This window comes from Lepidochelys kempii, chromosome 10, assembly GCF_965140285.1.
Source record: "Lepidochelys kempii isolate rLepKem1 chromosome 10, rLepKem1.hap1, whole genome shotgun sequence".
In the NCBI taxonomy this organism is placed as follows: domain Eukaryota; kingdom Metazoa; phylum Chordata; order Testudines; family Cheloniidae; genus Lepidochelys; species Lepidochelys kempii.
In genome coordinates this window covers 17,821,817-17,834,898 of record NC_136389.1, presented here as the reverse complement: position 1 = coordinate 17,834,898, position 13,082 = coordinate 17,821,817, and the positions used below count along the sequence as shown (strand labels likewise).

The 13,082-nt window shown below is 39.8% G+C and overlaps 1 protein-coding gene across 4 annotated transcripts in view; it reads left to right on the top strand.

The window, feature by feature from the left end:
• VPS35L (VPS35 endosomal protein sorting factor like) overlaps positions 1 to 13,082 on the top strand; it is a 120,323-nt gene that overhangs the window by 47,490 nt on the left and 59,751 nt on the right. For 3 of the 4 annotated variants that reach the window (XM_073362283.2, XM_073362282.2, XM_073362285.2), the window contains 6 exons: positions 4,249 to 4,365; positions 4,805 to 4,858; positions 5,262 to 5,342; positions 5,747 to 5,809; positions 7,196 to 7,281; positions 10,291 to 10,371. In XM_073362283.2, coding sequence (XP_073218384.1) covers positions 4,249 to 4,365; positions 4,805 to 4,858; positions 5,262 to 5,342; positions 5,747 to 5,809; positions 7,196 to 7,281; positions 10,291 to 10,371 — 482 coding nt within the window. The remainder of the gene's footprint in view (positions 1 to 4,248; positions 4,366 to 4,804; positions 4,859 to 5,261; positions 5,343 to 5,746; positions 5,810 to 7,195; positions 7,282 to 10,290; positions 10,372 to 13,082) is intronic. The other variant, XM_073362284.2, reaches the window with a different exon arrangement.

Genomic DNA, 13,082 nt, shown 5'->3' with positions numbered 1-13,082 from the left:
GCAGCTTCTATGATGAGTTGCATTCCATTTTAGGGGGTTCAGCCACCAGTACTCCAGCCGTGTTGTTTGACTCCTTCAATGGAGATGGAGGCAACACGGAAGCAGGTTTTGGGGACGAGGAAGATGATGATGATGAGGTTGTAAATAGCTCACAGTAAGCAAGCGGAGAAACCGGTTTTCCTGACAGCCAAGAACTGTTTCTCACCCTGGACCTGGAACCAGTACCCCCTGAACCCACCCAAGGCTGCCTCCCAGATCCGTCAGGTGGAGAAGGGACCTCTGGTGAGTGTATCTTTTTAAATAGTATACATGGTTTAAAAGCAAGCGTGTTTAATGATTAATTTGCCCTGGCATTCACGGCTCTCCTGGATGTACTTCCAAAGCCTTTGCAAAAGGTTTCTGGGGAGGGCAACCTTATTCCATCCACCATGGTAGGACACTTTACCACTCCAGGCCAGTAGCACGTACTCGGGAATCATTGTAGAACAAAGCATTGCAGTGTATGTTTGCTGTTGTTCACACAACATCCGTTCTTTATCTCTCTGTGTTATCCTCAGGAGAGTGATATCATTCATGGTCACCTGGTTGAAATAGGGTGCTTTTCTTAAGGGGACATTCAGAGGTGCCCGTTTCTGCTGTGCTGTTTGCCTGTGGCTGAACAGAAATGTTCCTCACTGTTAGCCACGGGGAGGAGGGAAGGGCTAGCCACATGCTGGGGGGAGGCAAAATACGATCTTGTAACGAAAGCACATATGCTATGTATGTAATGTTAACAGCAAGGTTTACCGTGAAAGAGTGTACCCATTCTTCTATAAAATGTGTCTCTTTAAATACCACTGTCCCTTTTTTTTCTCCATCAGCTGCATGTGTTTCAAGGATCACAGGATCTTCTCCTTCCCAGAGGCTAGCGAAGATCAGAAGGCGAAAAAAACACACTTGTGATGAAATGTTCTCTGAGCTCATGCTGTCCTCCCACACTGACAGAGCACAGACGAATGCATGGAGGCAGACAACGTCAGAGTACAGGAAAGCACAAAATGACTGGGAGGAGTGGTGGTGGGCTGAAGAGAGGGCTGAAACTGAAAGGTGGCGGCAGCGTGATGAGAGGAGGCAGGACTCTATGCTGAGGCTGCTGGAGGATCAAAGTAATATGCTCCAGTGTATGGTTGAGCTGCAGGAAAGGCAGCAGGAGCACAGACCGCCGCTACAGCCCCTGTGTAACCAACCGCCCTCCTCCCCAAGTTCCATAGCCTCTTCACCCAGACACCCAAGAACACGGTGGGGGGCCTCCAGCCACTCCACCCCAGAGGATTGCCCAAGCAACAGAAGGCTGGCATTCAATAAGTTTTAAAGTTTTAAACTTTTAAAGTGCTGTGTGGCATTGTTCTTCCCTTCTCCACCACCCCTCCTGGTGTCCTTCTCTCTTCTGCGCTACCTTGGTAGTTATCCCCCTATTTGTGTGATGAATTAATAAAGAATGCATGAATGTGAAGCAACAATGACTTTATTGCCTCTGCAAGCAGTGATCAAAGGGAGGAGGGGAGGGTGGATAGCTTTCCGGGAAGTAGAGTGAACCAAGGGGTGGGGGGTTTCATCAAGGAGAAACAAACAGAACTTTCACACCGTAGCCTGGCCAGTCATGAAACTGGTTTTCAAAGCTTCTCTGATGTGCACTGCGCCCTCCTGTGCTCTTCTAACTGCCCTCGTGTCTGACTGTGCATAACCAGCAGCCAGGCGATTTGCCTCAACCTCCCACCCCACCATAAACATCTGTCCCTTACTCTCACAGATATTGTGGAGCGCACAGCAAGCAGTAATAACTGTGGGAATATTGGTTTTGCTGAGGTCTAACCGAGTCAGTAAACTGCACCAGTACACCTTTAAACATCCAAATGCACATTCTACCACCATTCTGCACTTGCTCAGCCTGTAGCTGAACAGCTCCTGACTACTGTCCAGGCTGCCTGTGTATGGCTTCATGAGCCATGGCATTAAGGGGTAGGCTGGGTTCCCAAGGATACATATAGACATTTCAACATCCCCAACGGTTATTTTCTGGTCTGGGAATAAAGACCCTTCCTGCAGCTTTTGAAACAGACGAGAGTTCCTGAAGATGCGAGCGTCATGTACCTTTCCCGGCCATCCCATGTTGATGTTGGTGAAACGTCCCTTGTGATCCACCAGTGCTTACAGCACCACTGAAAAGTACCCCTTGCGGTTTATGTACTCGCCGACTTGGTGCTCTGGTGCCAAGATAGGGATATGGGTTCCATCTATGGCCCAATCACAGTTAGGGAATCCCATTGCAGCAAAGCCATCCACTATGACCTGCACATTTCCCAGACTCACTACCCTTGATATCAGCAGATCTTTGATTGCGTTGGCTACTTGCATCACAGCAGCCCCCACAGTAGATTTGCCCACTCCAAATTGATTCCAGACTGACTGGTAGCTGTCTGGCATTGCAAGCTTCCACAGGGCTATTACCACTCGCTTCTCAACTGTGAGGGCTGCTCTCATCTTGGTATTATTGTGCCTCAGGGCAGGGGAAAGCAAGTCACAAAGTTCCATGAAAGTGCCCTTACGCATGCGAAAATTTCGCAGCCGTTGGGAATCGTCCCAGACCCGCAACACTATGCGGTCCCACCAGTCTGTGCTTGTTTCCCGAGCCCAGAATCGGCGTTCCGCCACATGAACCTGCCCCATTAGCACTATGATGCCCACATTGCCAGGGCCCGTGCTTTGAGAGAAGTCTGTGTCCATGTCCTCATCACTCTCGTCACCGCGCTGACGTCGCCTACTCGCCCGGTTTCACTTTGGCAGGTTCTTGTGCTGCATATACTGCTGAATAATGTGTGTGGTGTTTAATGTGCTCCTACTTGCCAAAGTGATCTGAGCGGGCTCCATACTTGCCATGGTATGGCGTCTGCACAGAAAAAAGGGCGTGGAACGATTTTCTGCCTTTGTCCTGGTGGAGGGAGGGGCAACTGACGACATGGCTTACAGGGTTGGCTTATAGGGAATTAAAATCAACAATGGGGGTGGCTTTGCGAGAAACTGAATGGCCCCCTCAAGGATAGAACTCAAAACCTCAAGGATAGAACTCAAAACTGGGTTTAGGAGGCTGTTGATTTCACGGAGGGAGGGAGGAGAAAATGAATACAGAACAAATCTGGTCTATTTCTTGTTTTGAGCCACTTCATCTAGTACGAGCGCTAGCCATCGTCTTCTCCTGGGTGCTCAGCAGAAGACGGTGCAGTATGGCTACTGGCCATCATCTTCTGCAGGCTGCTGATTAAAAGACAGTGCACTGCCGGTAGGACTCAATTGCCACGAGACGAAACTTAAAAGGGAAATGACCTGGCTAAGTCACTCCCATGTTCGCCCAGGTGCCCCTGACCTCATCGAGGTCGGTTAAAAGAGCACCCAGGACTACATCGACGACTACCAGTCATACTGTACTGTCTGCTGCCAAAAGGCAATAAACTGCTGCTGTGTAGCGGTAAAGTACCATGTCTGCCAGCACCCAGGAGACGTACGGTGACGGTGAGAGGAGCGGGCTCCATGCTTGCCATGGTATGGCGTCTGCACAGATAGCTCAAGAAAAAAGCGCAAAACGATTGTCTGCCCTTGCTTTCACGGAAGGAGGGAGGGAAGGGGGGGTCCTGATGATATGTACCCAGAACCACCCACAACAATGTTTTAGCCCCATCAGGCACTGGGATTTCTACCCAGAATTCAAATGGGCGGCGGAGACTGCAGGAACTGTGGGATAGCTACCCACAGTGCAATGCTCCAGAAGTCGACGGTTGCCTCGGTACTGTGGACACACTCTGCCGACGACATGCACTGAGAGCATTTGTGTGGGGGGACACACAATCGGCTGTAAAAACACTTTCTACAAAACCGACTTCTATAAATTCGACCTAATTTCATTGTGTAGACATACCCTTTGTATGCATGTTAAACAGCAGAACACAATATAGTACTTTCATGTTGGTCCATCAAAAGCAAATGGTTTTAATGCTATATATCATTTCAATGTATATGCTCTGATGAGTTGCTAATTAAATGTAACTGCTTATAGTTCTCCAACAAAAGTTCATTACAGTTCAGTCTTTGGGCTAGAAAGTATATGATCTTTGAGTGACTTACCCAACTTTATAATTTTGTAACCAGTAGTATTTTGAAGTATGATCTGTTTCATAGAGAATCTCTAACTGATAGGATGGTCTGATCTTTCCTCAGCATCTTCTCTTTCGCTCTTTGGGGTTAAACTTGGCCATGGCTGATCCTCCTGAATGTGATCGCCTTCAGATATTAAATGAAGCCTGGAAGGTTATCACAAAATTGAAAAACCCACAGGTGGGTAATTGACAGGAGATGAGTTCTGGGGTAAGTTGGAACTGACTTGCCTATTTCAGATACAGTGGTAGCCAATTGTTCAAAATTATTTTTAAAAAAATACCACAATTACATATGAGCTTTTAATACACATTGAGCATAGCATTGCCTAGTTCGTCATTCCTAGACGCTCAATAATTGCCTTGTCAATAAAATACCAGGCACATGTTTCATATGAACCCACCCTTTTGTACTCGGTTTGGGTACAGCAGGGCCCCGTTTTGAAATTTGTAACCATGAAGGTAGGTCCTTGTGCCTGCTTGGATCCAAGTGCCAGACAAGTGCCTGAGTAATTACTTAAGCAGACTGCGGGATGAGAAATATATACTCTGAAACTTGATACGGATTTTGAAGGTGATGCATTCTTTTGACCATTTTATATATATAATATTTTTTCTAGGATTATATTAACTGTGCAGAAGTGTGGGTGGAGTATACCTGCAGACACTTTACGGTATGTAGGAATTTCTACAAGGATTTTTTTTTCTAATTTTAACTATATGTAGACAGTAAGTAGCAGTTTACAATGTGAAAAACTATAAACCAGATTATCTCCTAATGTGAGTGCTGAATAGATACATATTAGAGGCTCAAAAGGAGTCCTTTTGATCATTCATGAATATATTTCTAACCTGTATTTGGAACATAATTGGGGAAACAGGCAGTGTTACAGTAGGTGGCTGATTGAACCTTAAATAAGAATTATCTGGTTTCAACTACAACTGTGTAGAAATTTCATTCTTTTGTAAATGGCAATAAATTCTCAACCTTAACTTAGTACTAACAAAGTATTTTAGTCATTTGATTTCTGCACCATTTTTTATGCTGAGTTGTGACATTTAATTTTCACTACATAGAAGCGTGAGGTCAATACTGTTTTGGCAGATGTTATCAAACACATGACTCCAGATCGTGCATTTGAAGATGCCTATCCACAGGTAAGAGACTGTTTTATTTACCAACTCTTTAAATAACTAATTTTGTTCCAAGAAAATGCACAGAGACTTCTAAAGTCTCTTACCTTACAGTGTGTTTTAAAAGGCCTTTTGTAATTCAGGAAGCTCTTTAGAATAAAGTGAAGCCATGGTATAGTGTTCCAGTTTTATTCATGGAGGTCAATTTTTAAATCTAGAATAATTTACAACAAAATAATTTGTGTGTGTGTATATATATATATATGTGTGTGTGTGTGTGTATATATAAAAAATTGTTTTCTAGGCATTAACAGGAGAAAAATAGCCTATAAATTAGATGATTTGCAGATAGATCTGCACCGTTGTCATCATTATGTACTTTAACATGCAATTTGTAATGTATTTAGTTGTTTTTCTTCTTTTCCTAGCTTCAGTCAATTATTCAGAAAATTATCACCTATTTCCATGACTTTTCTGTACTTTTTTCAGCGGTAAGTCATATCTTTGCATTGTTTTCTAGAACTTGAGTGTAGACTGTTTTTTATAAGGAAAGCTAACCTAATTTACTTATCTAAGTCATCTGAAAGCTCACATGGTGAGAAGCACTTTTTGTCAAGTATAAAACTGTTAAAACACCAGGGGAAGTTTTCTTTTGTTAACTTCTTAAAAAATCCATTATTTACATTCCAGCCTATCACACTGTTTTCTTCTTAGGTTATAGAATTCTCTAATACTACTTAAATCTCTAATATATCTTTGTTTTAATGCAGCAGCAGTAACAGCCAGCCAGCAAAGGGAGCTCAGATGAACTAATACAGCCTATTTGTGTGCTGTGCTGATAACTACATAATGAATGTTTCAGTATAATGTATACATATAATGTGTCATAGCAAAGAATTCAGTGTCAACTGTTCTGGTACTGATTCATAGATTCATAGATACCAAGGTCAGAAGGGACCACTATGATCATCTAGTTCTGATTAAGGGCCTGTACAACGCAGGCCACAGAATCTCACCCACCCACTCCTTTGAGGTGCAAAGGAAAGTTTAGGGAGGCCAACGGGTGCGTTTGCGTTACAAAGTCTGATTAAACAACTGAAATTTGATTCAGAGGAAACTTTTCCAATATGCCTAAGTGATTTAGGAGCCAAAATCCCATTTTTTTTTTTCAAGCCACTTGGGCACCTAATGCTCACTGAAAGTCAATAGGGTTTAAGTCCCTAAGTCACTTGGGCACTTAGAAAATTTTACCTTACACATATTTTGGGGATGGTACAGAAAACTAATTCTCTAGATTCTCAAAGTCAGCATCTTTAAATGACATCCGAACGGTCTACAGCTTCAAAAGTAGCCCTGGAAAAATCCAAAATGGTGGCAGGAATTTGACAGATTTTTTTGGGACTGTAATACCCTATGACTTGTTCCTGGAGTCCTCAGACTTCCCAGTGATCATCACTTCTGTATCTGTGCTGCTTCAAGCATATTATTGCTTTTATAACATGTTTTCCTTATTTTTTGGTGATACTTGTCTAAATGAGCTCTGACCTGTTGCATGTTTATACTGGATACTCCGAGCCAATAAACTAGCTCTTTTGTCAGCCAATAGGATTTCTCCATTCATACCACCGTGCTATAATCTCTCAGTACCTAATCACTGATCCTCCAGGAAAAATAACTTTCTTCAAAAGAGGTAAAAACTGGTCTATTATACTCATACACTCATAGCTGAGATTATTTTAAATATTTCTAAAATATTTATACTTATTGGTTCTTTAAGCAGATTTTCATCTTCAGCACAGAGATCAAAAGCTTTTGTGTATAAAATACCTTAATATACCTGTTTTTTTGTTTGTTTGTTTTTTAATTTGTATTTTTAGGAGAAATTCTTACCATTCCTGGATATGTTCCAGAAAGAAAGTGTGCGAGTGGAGGTTTGCAAGTGCATTATGGAAGCTTTTATTAAGTAAGTAGAAAATATTCTGATTAAGGGCACACTAGAGGATCTGGGCAATCTATTGAAAAGTTGCTAGGGGAGATAGAGTGAATCTTGTTGTAGTCCATTCGGCATGTATAAGATATTCCAGGTGCCAAGAAGAAAATATAAATATACAATTTTTTATTAGTCTTCTTTATTCATCAGTTGCTTATTAATTGTTTTTCAGTGAAAATCAGTGAATAGTCTTGTCAACTCTGTGTCTGTTAGAAATATAAATTGCATGCAGTGTTGTAGCCATGTTGATCTTAGGATATTAGAGAGACAAGATCTGAAGAAGAGCTTTGTGTAAGAGCTCGTCTCTCTCATAAACAGAAGTTGGTCCAAGAAAGATATTACCTCACCCACCTTATCTCAGAAATATAACTTGACTTTCCCCATAATAAACAGTTAGATTTGTTGTTACAGATTCCACCACTGATTAATTGTTCTTTGTGCTTGCTTCAATTTCCATTACTTGACTTGGTTTACATGATAAATGCCATGTATTCCTAGCCTTGACTGACATCAATAATGATCTTGGCATATGAATGAGGAAGGGAACAAATAGACATGTTTGTTACAGTAAAATGAATGCTTCCTGAATGGAAAACAGTATCAGAAGATGAGATTTCATGTTCAAACCTTTCCAAGTCCAGAATAGTCATTTTCATTAAAACAAAATATATATTTTTTAAATATTACTTTCTTTTCTTAGCTTTTTCTTTTAAATTATCAAATTGGAGAGCAGTAGTACATAATTTAAAAGTGATATCTGAATTTCAATTAGATTTCTTCCAATCAGAAGTATTAAGTGTTGATAATTCAGGCATGAAAAAATAAATAGTTAGTGGCTGGCTAGAGCAGCTTCCACTGGTCTGTTAAAAAGAGCAGACTGTTATGATTTCTTGATTGCATAGTTGAGAAACATTGATAGCCATTCAGATTCTGCCTGGTCTGTTAAAAAGAGCAGACTGTTATGATTTCTTGATTGCATAGTTGAGAAACATTGATAGCCATTCAGATTCTGCCTAATGTGTTTGTACTGCATTATGTCAATTGTATATCCCAAGGGGACTGTATATAACAGATTGTGCAGTTGATGGTGCCAGGTTTGGAGGCTTTTGTTACTAGTTCTAAATTTTTCAAAAATGTAGTCCCTTGTAGTTGGCAGAAGCCTGCAAATGGTGTTTGACCATGACAAAAATGCAGCTTGGATACATTTAAAAACCAAACCAAAACCCAGAAAACTTTATTTGAAGTCATTAGAAATATTGTTGTAAATACAGAACGCCAAATTCTTTTGTCTTTTAGATATGGTACTTACCATATGGACAGAGATTGCCTGTCACTGACCCCTTCCATCCACTTCTAAGTGTTCCTGTGTGCTGCCCTCGTTACCAGTGGTGCCACTTGAAGCGAATGGAACACTTATTAATGAAGTTTCCAGGCTTACTTCCACTTAAAACAGAGCTCTGGGGTGATAAATATTGCCTGCTCTATTCCACTTACAGTGAGATGGACCTGCTCCTGATATATGTAGAGCATGCTTTTGGTAATGCCCTTTTGTTAGGCAATATATTAAGTGGAGAGCTTTTAATACTACATAGGCAAAGAACACTTAAATAGTATATAATAAATTAATGTATAGTTTATCACTAGGCATTTGTACAGCAGAAAAAACCATATTCAGTACAAATAGAATGAACAATTAATTGCCCTACTAATATTTCCTAGTTAGGCACTAGTAGAGTATAAGATCCTGTACTGGAATGCAGGGCTCTTCAGCTGTATCACTCTAAGCCCAGGTGCTTAATCTCTGTATTAATATCTAGAGTAATTACTGCTAAACAGATTGGCAGGTGGTTCTAGTTGGCTCCTCCCAGCATATAGAGGGAATGGGAGTGTCTCTTTGGGCCATTAGGAAATGAGGGAGAGGGGGGCTCTGGAGAGGAAGCTTAGGCTGAAGTTTATGCTTCAGTGTTTTTGAGTTGTCCAGTGAAGCCATGCCTCAGGAAGGAGATGCAATTGAATCATGGTGGTTTTGCTGTGTTGAGGATACAGTGGGGTTTGGTCTGTTCACAGGGGCTGTTCTGAATGCTCTGTTACAGTAAAAGATACAGTGGTTATAAGTTAATACAGTACAGAGCATGCATTGCTCATCAGGGTTAGATGTCTCTGCCATTTATCTCTTTCAGGTGGCCTTATTTTATTGCATAGTGAGTGTTACACTTCTTTGTCCTTGGCAGTTGGTTGGCTGTGCTAGAGTTGAGGCACTTGTTCTCCTCCTTCTTCAGAGCTCAGAGTATGGGAGAGCAAATGGTTTCTTTCAAAATATCTGTTGAAAATGGCATTGGAGATATTATCTAGGAAATAGAGTGGCATTTCTCATTCCCCTGGTAACTCAGGAATTCTGTTTTTTGGCTTCAGTATTTATCTGTGGCATGATTAATACCTCAAGGTGATGTGACTTCAGGATATAAACTTGGTCGTCTAATTAGTCCTTGCATGCCTAGACAGGGCATGTTGCCCATTCTGTGCTATCTGACATTAACCAAGGAACTAGATTCCTATCTGAGATTTCTTTACTGGTTTTGCTTTCAAGTTCTTAGCTGGACGTTCCTGGGCAATCTGTCTACACTCTCACCATCCATAAGACTTAAGGTGTCTGTGACTTTGTAATAACACTGCCAGATAGTTATGAAATATAAGTCCCACTGTCATGTTTTTTTTAACTGTATTAACTGTGAAGGTATAAATATACTCTATGTATTTTTGTAAAAAGAAAAATACGTTGAGATGTTGTACAATGCAAGATGTTTTTTGGAGTTTATTTCACAGACAAAGATCATGTTTTCACCATTGCAATTCTCTGCTCATAAGAGTATATAAAGGCTGCCTATGCAAAATTAGCATTAAATGAATTTTCAGTTTTCCACTATTTTGTGTCTTGGAGAAACTGCAGTATTTTTATCAGTATTTTCCAAAAATGTTTTTTAGACATCAACAAGATGCTACTAAAGACCCTGTCATACTTAATGCTCTTCTACACGTGTGCAAGACCATGCATGATTCTGTGAAGTAAGATGAAATTTACATGTACTATAATACAGAATATGTGTAAATGGTGGATGTTCTGATGTATAGTTTTACTTTTAGGGGGGGGTTAATGTTTCACGGTAAATTTATGCATGGCCCTCTGTTTTGCACTAATAGAAGCTGTGCAGTAAAATCACAATACAAATTATTTACGCTTTAATAATTGCTTTGTTAGATTCTTTGTTTCAGCATTCGAACTGGAAAATGGCAATAACTTAATAGATTTTTCTAGCGTAGAGGGAAGCAGCAAGGATACTTTTTGAGAATAAAAAGCATAAACAAAGTAGCAGATGCTGTTAAAAGAAAGGATGCCAGTTTGGGCCCTTTTCAGTTTTTGTGAGGATAAAAAGCAGCTAGAATCTTCCAGAAACTACAGTGAACAATACAGTATTTAGAGGTTTTCAATACATACTTTGCCATTAAAAACACAGCTCCCGAAATTGAGTTGCACTCCAGCCACTTTTAGTTATTTGACCTGCACAAAGCAGCCCTAATCTGGCAGAAATAACAAGAAAATCTCTCTTGAGTAGGGGGATTGTTGGGTGGTAGAGAAACTCCTACATCAAACCCACACTCTATGGCTGTGCAGGAAATAAAACTGGGATGTCCTGGTAATCCCCAGCTGTCATAATGGCTCTCAGGGGCTGTTGGCAGTTGGAACAGTTAAGAATAGACTTCCTTTTTCTATGCACCCCCTTCAACTGTGCTGAGTCCTCATAAACCATGCGTCAGAGCCTGGCCCATAATTTTTAGCAGTTATTAGAGGCCAATTTATTTTTAGAAATAGAAGAAAAGAGCTGCATGCGTGCCAACAACTTTGCTTTGATATAGTACTCTGGACTACTGTAGCAGTTTCCATCCAAGTGTTTCAAAGCACTGGACAGATTAATAATTAAACTGTACTGATACAAATGATACTGTACTAATATTTAACACCCTTTGTGAGGTAGGGAAATATTATTATCCCAATTCTGAGGGTGAGGAAACTGAGACACAGTGATTAAGTGACACCCAAAATCACACAGAAAATCTTTGGCAGAGTTGGGAATAGAACCAAGATTTCCAAGCGCCTACTTTTGTGTGTAAATCACAAAACTCTCCTTCCTTCTTTCTATGTGGGTTGAATAGAATTGTAAGGGCACATTTTTGTGGTGCTCCTAATCAAGAGCCATTTATAATTTAGTGCCAATATTGTAAACGTAATTTACAACACTTTCAATGTTTATAGTATATTATTGTAAGTTTCCTCAGATCATAGAGTGTCAGTGAATGCAAGACACACTAGCAATAGAGGAAATCAGCTTTGGCATGTAATTCAAATGAAGACAAGTCCAAATGCTTTATTCTAGGTTATGTGGTCTTTTTGGCTTACATACGTACTTTAATGCCTTTTCAACCTTTAAACAGTAATATTTATTAAAAATAAAATTAATTATTAAAGAATCAAAACAGTTGCCAGTGGCCTATAGTCGACGCTTCTTCACATCTTGTTGCCAAAACAGCTCTGAGCCTTCACTGGGAACCTTGGTAAACCCCTGATTAGCAATACTTTTATTTCAGGCAAAATTAATTTACATCATTCTTTTGATTCTGTTCTGTCAGCTCTTACAATGGCCATTTTACATAGCATTCTAATAAGTTTAAAACTACCTCTTTCCACTTTTTACAAACTTTGATTCAGCAAAGTTTCAACCCACAGTCTAGATCTTAGGCCACTTGAACAGCTGTTGACTGGTAACAACAGCTCACCCTCAGTTCTTTCTTTTGACTGGTAATGTACTAATGAGCGAATCATGCTGAGGTTTTCCTTCCTTCTCTACTGGATAAAACTATTTCCATCTGGTGTCTGCTCTAGGAAAATGGTAAAATGATACACAGGAGGTCAAAGCTGGAGACAAGTACGTAATAGTAAAAGGATTAAATGGGATTACTTAATTGTAATTTAAATTCTATTTATCCATTTTCATCCAAACAGATCTAGCTTATTGGATGTCCATGTGATGTAAATTTGTCTCATACTGAATTTGGGTTATGCCTTCTGAAAGATCAGATATATTTGTGGTAATGTTGGAAGTAAATGTATCATTTTAGTACCATTTGTGACAGCAAAACTTCTAGAGAACACTATAATGAGACACAGTGGTAATGGTAACAGAGTTAAAAGGACACAGTTGAGTAATCGTAGTTTAAAACAAAAACCTTCTTATAAATAACACCTTAGAGAATTAAAACTGAAAGAACATTAAATGTCACATTTAAGGTTTTATTTAAATTGTTTGTATTTCTCTCAAGTAGGAATATGAGAGCTAGATGAGCTAATCTAACTTGTTTATAATTAGTTTATAGTCAATTTCTCATTCATGTTTTCATGCTGTAGTTCAGTGCTGCACCCACTGAATTGTTGTTATGAGAATATTAGTCTGGATAAAAGCTATATTTTTTTTCACTGGGATTCAGAGTATTTCATAGAAACGTTTCTGTTGGTCTCTACATTTAATAAAATCTTATTTTACAGAATTTACATATTAGGCCAAACTTGTCCTGGTAATAACCCTTTAAGAGTATTATTAAAAATGGCTGACAATCATAAATACAGTGTGATTTTAAGTTAGTTTAAAAATTATGAGTATAAAATGAGTATTAGATTAATGTGTGTCCTTAAAATGAGTGAATTAGATACTGTGAGCATAATT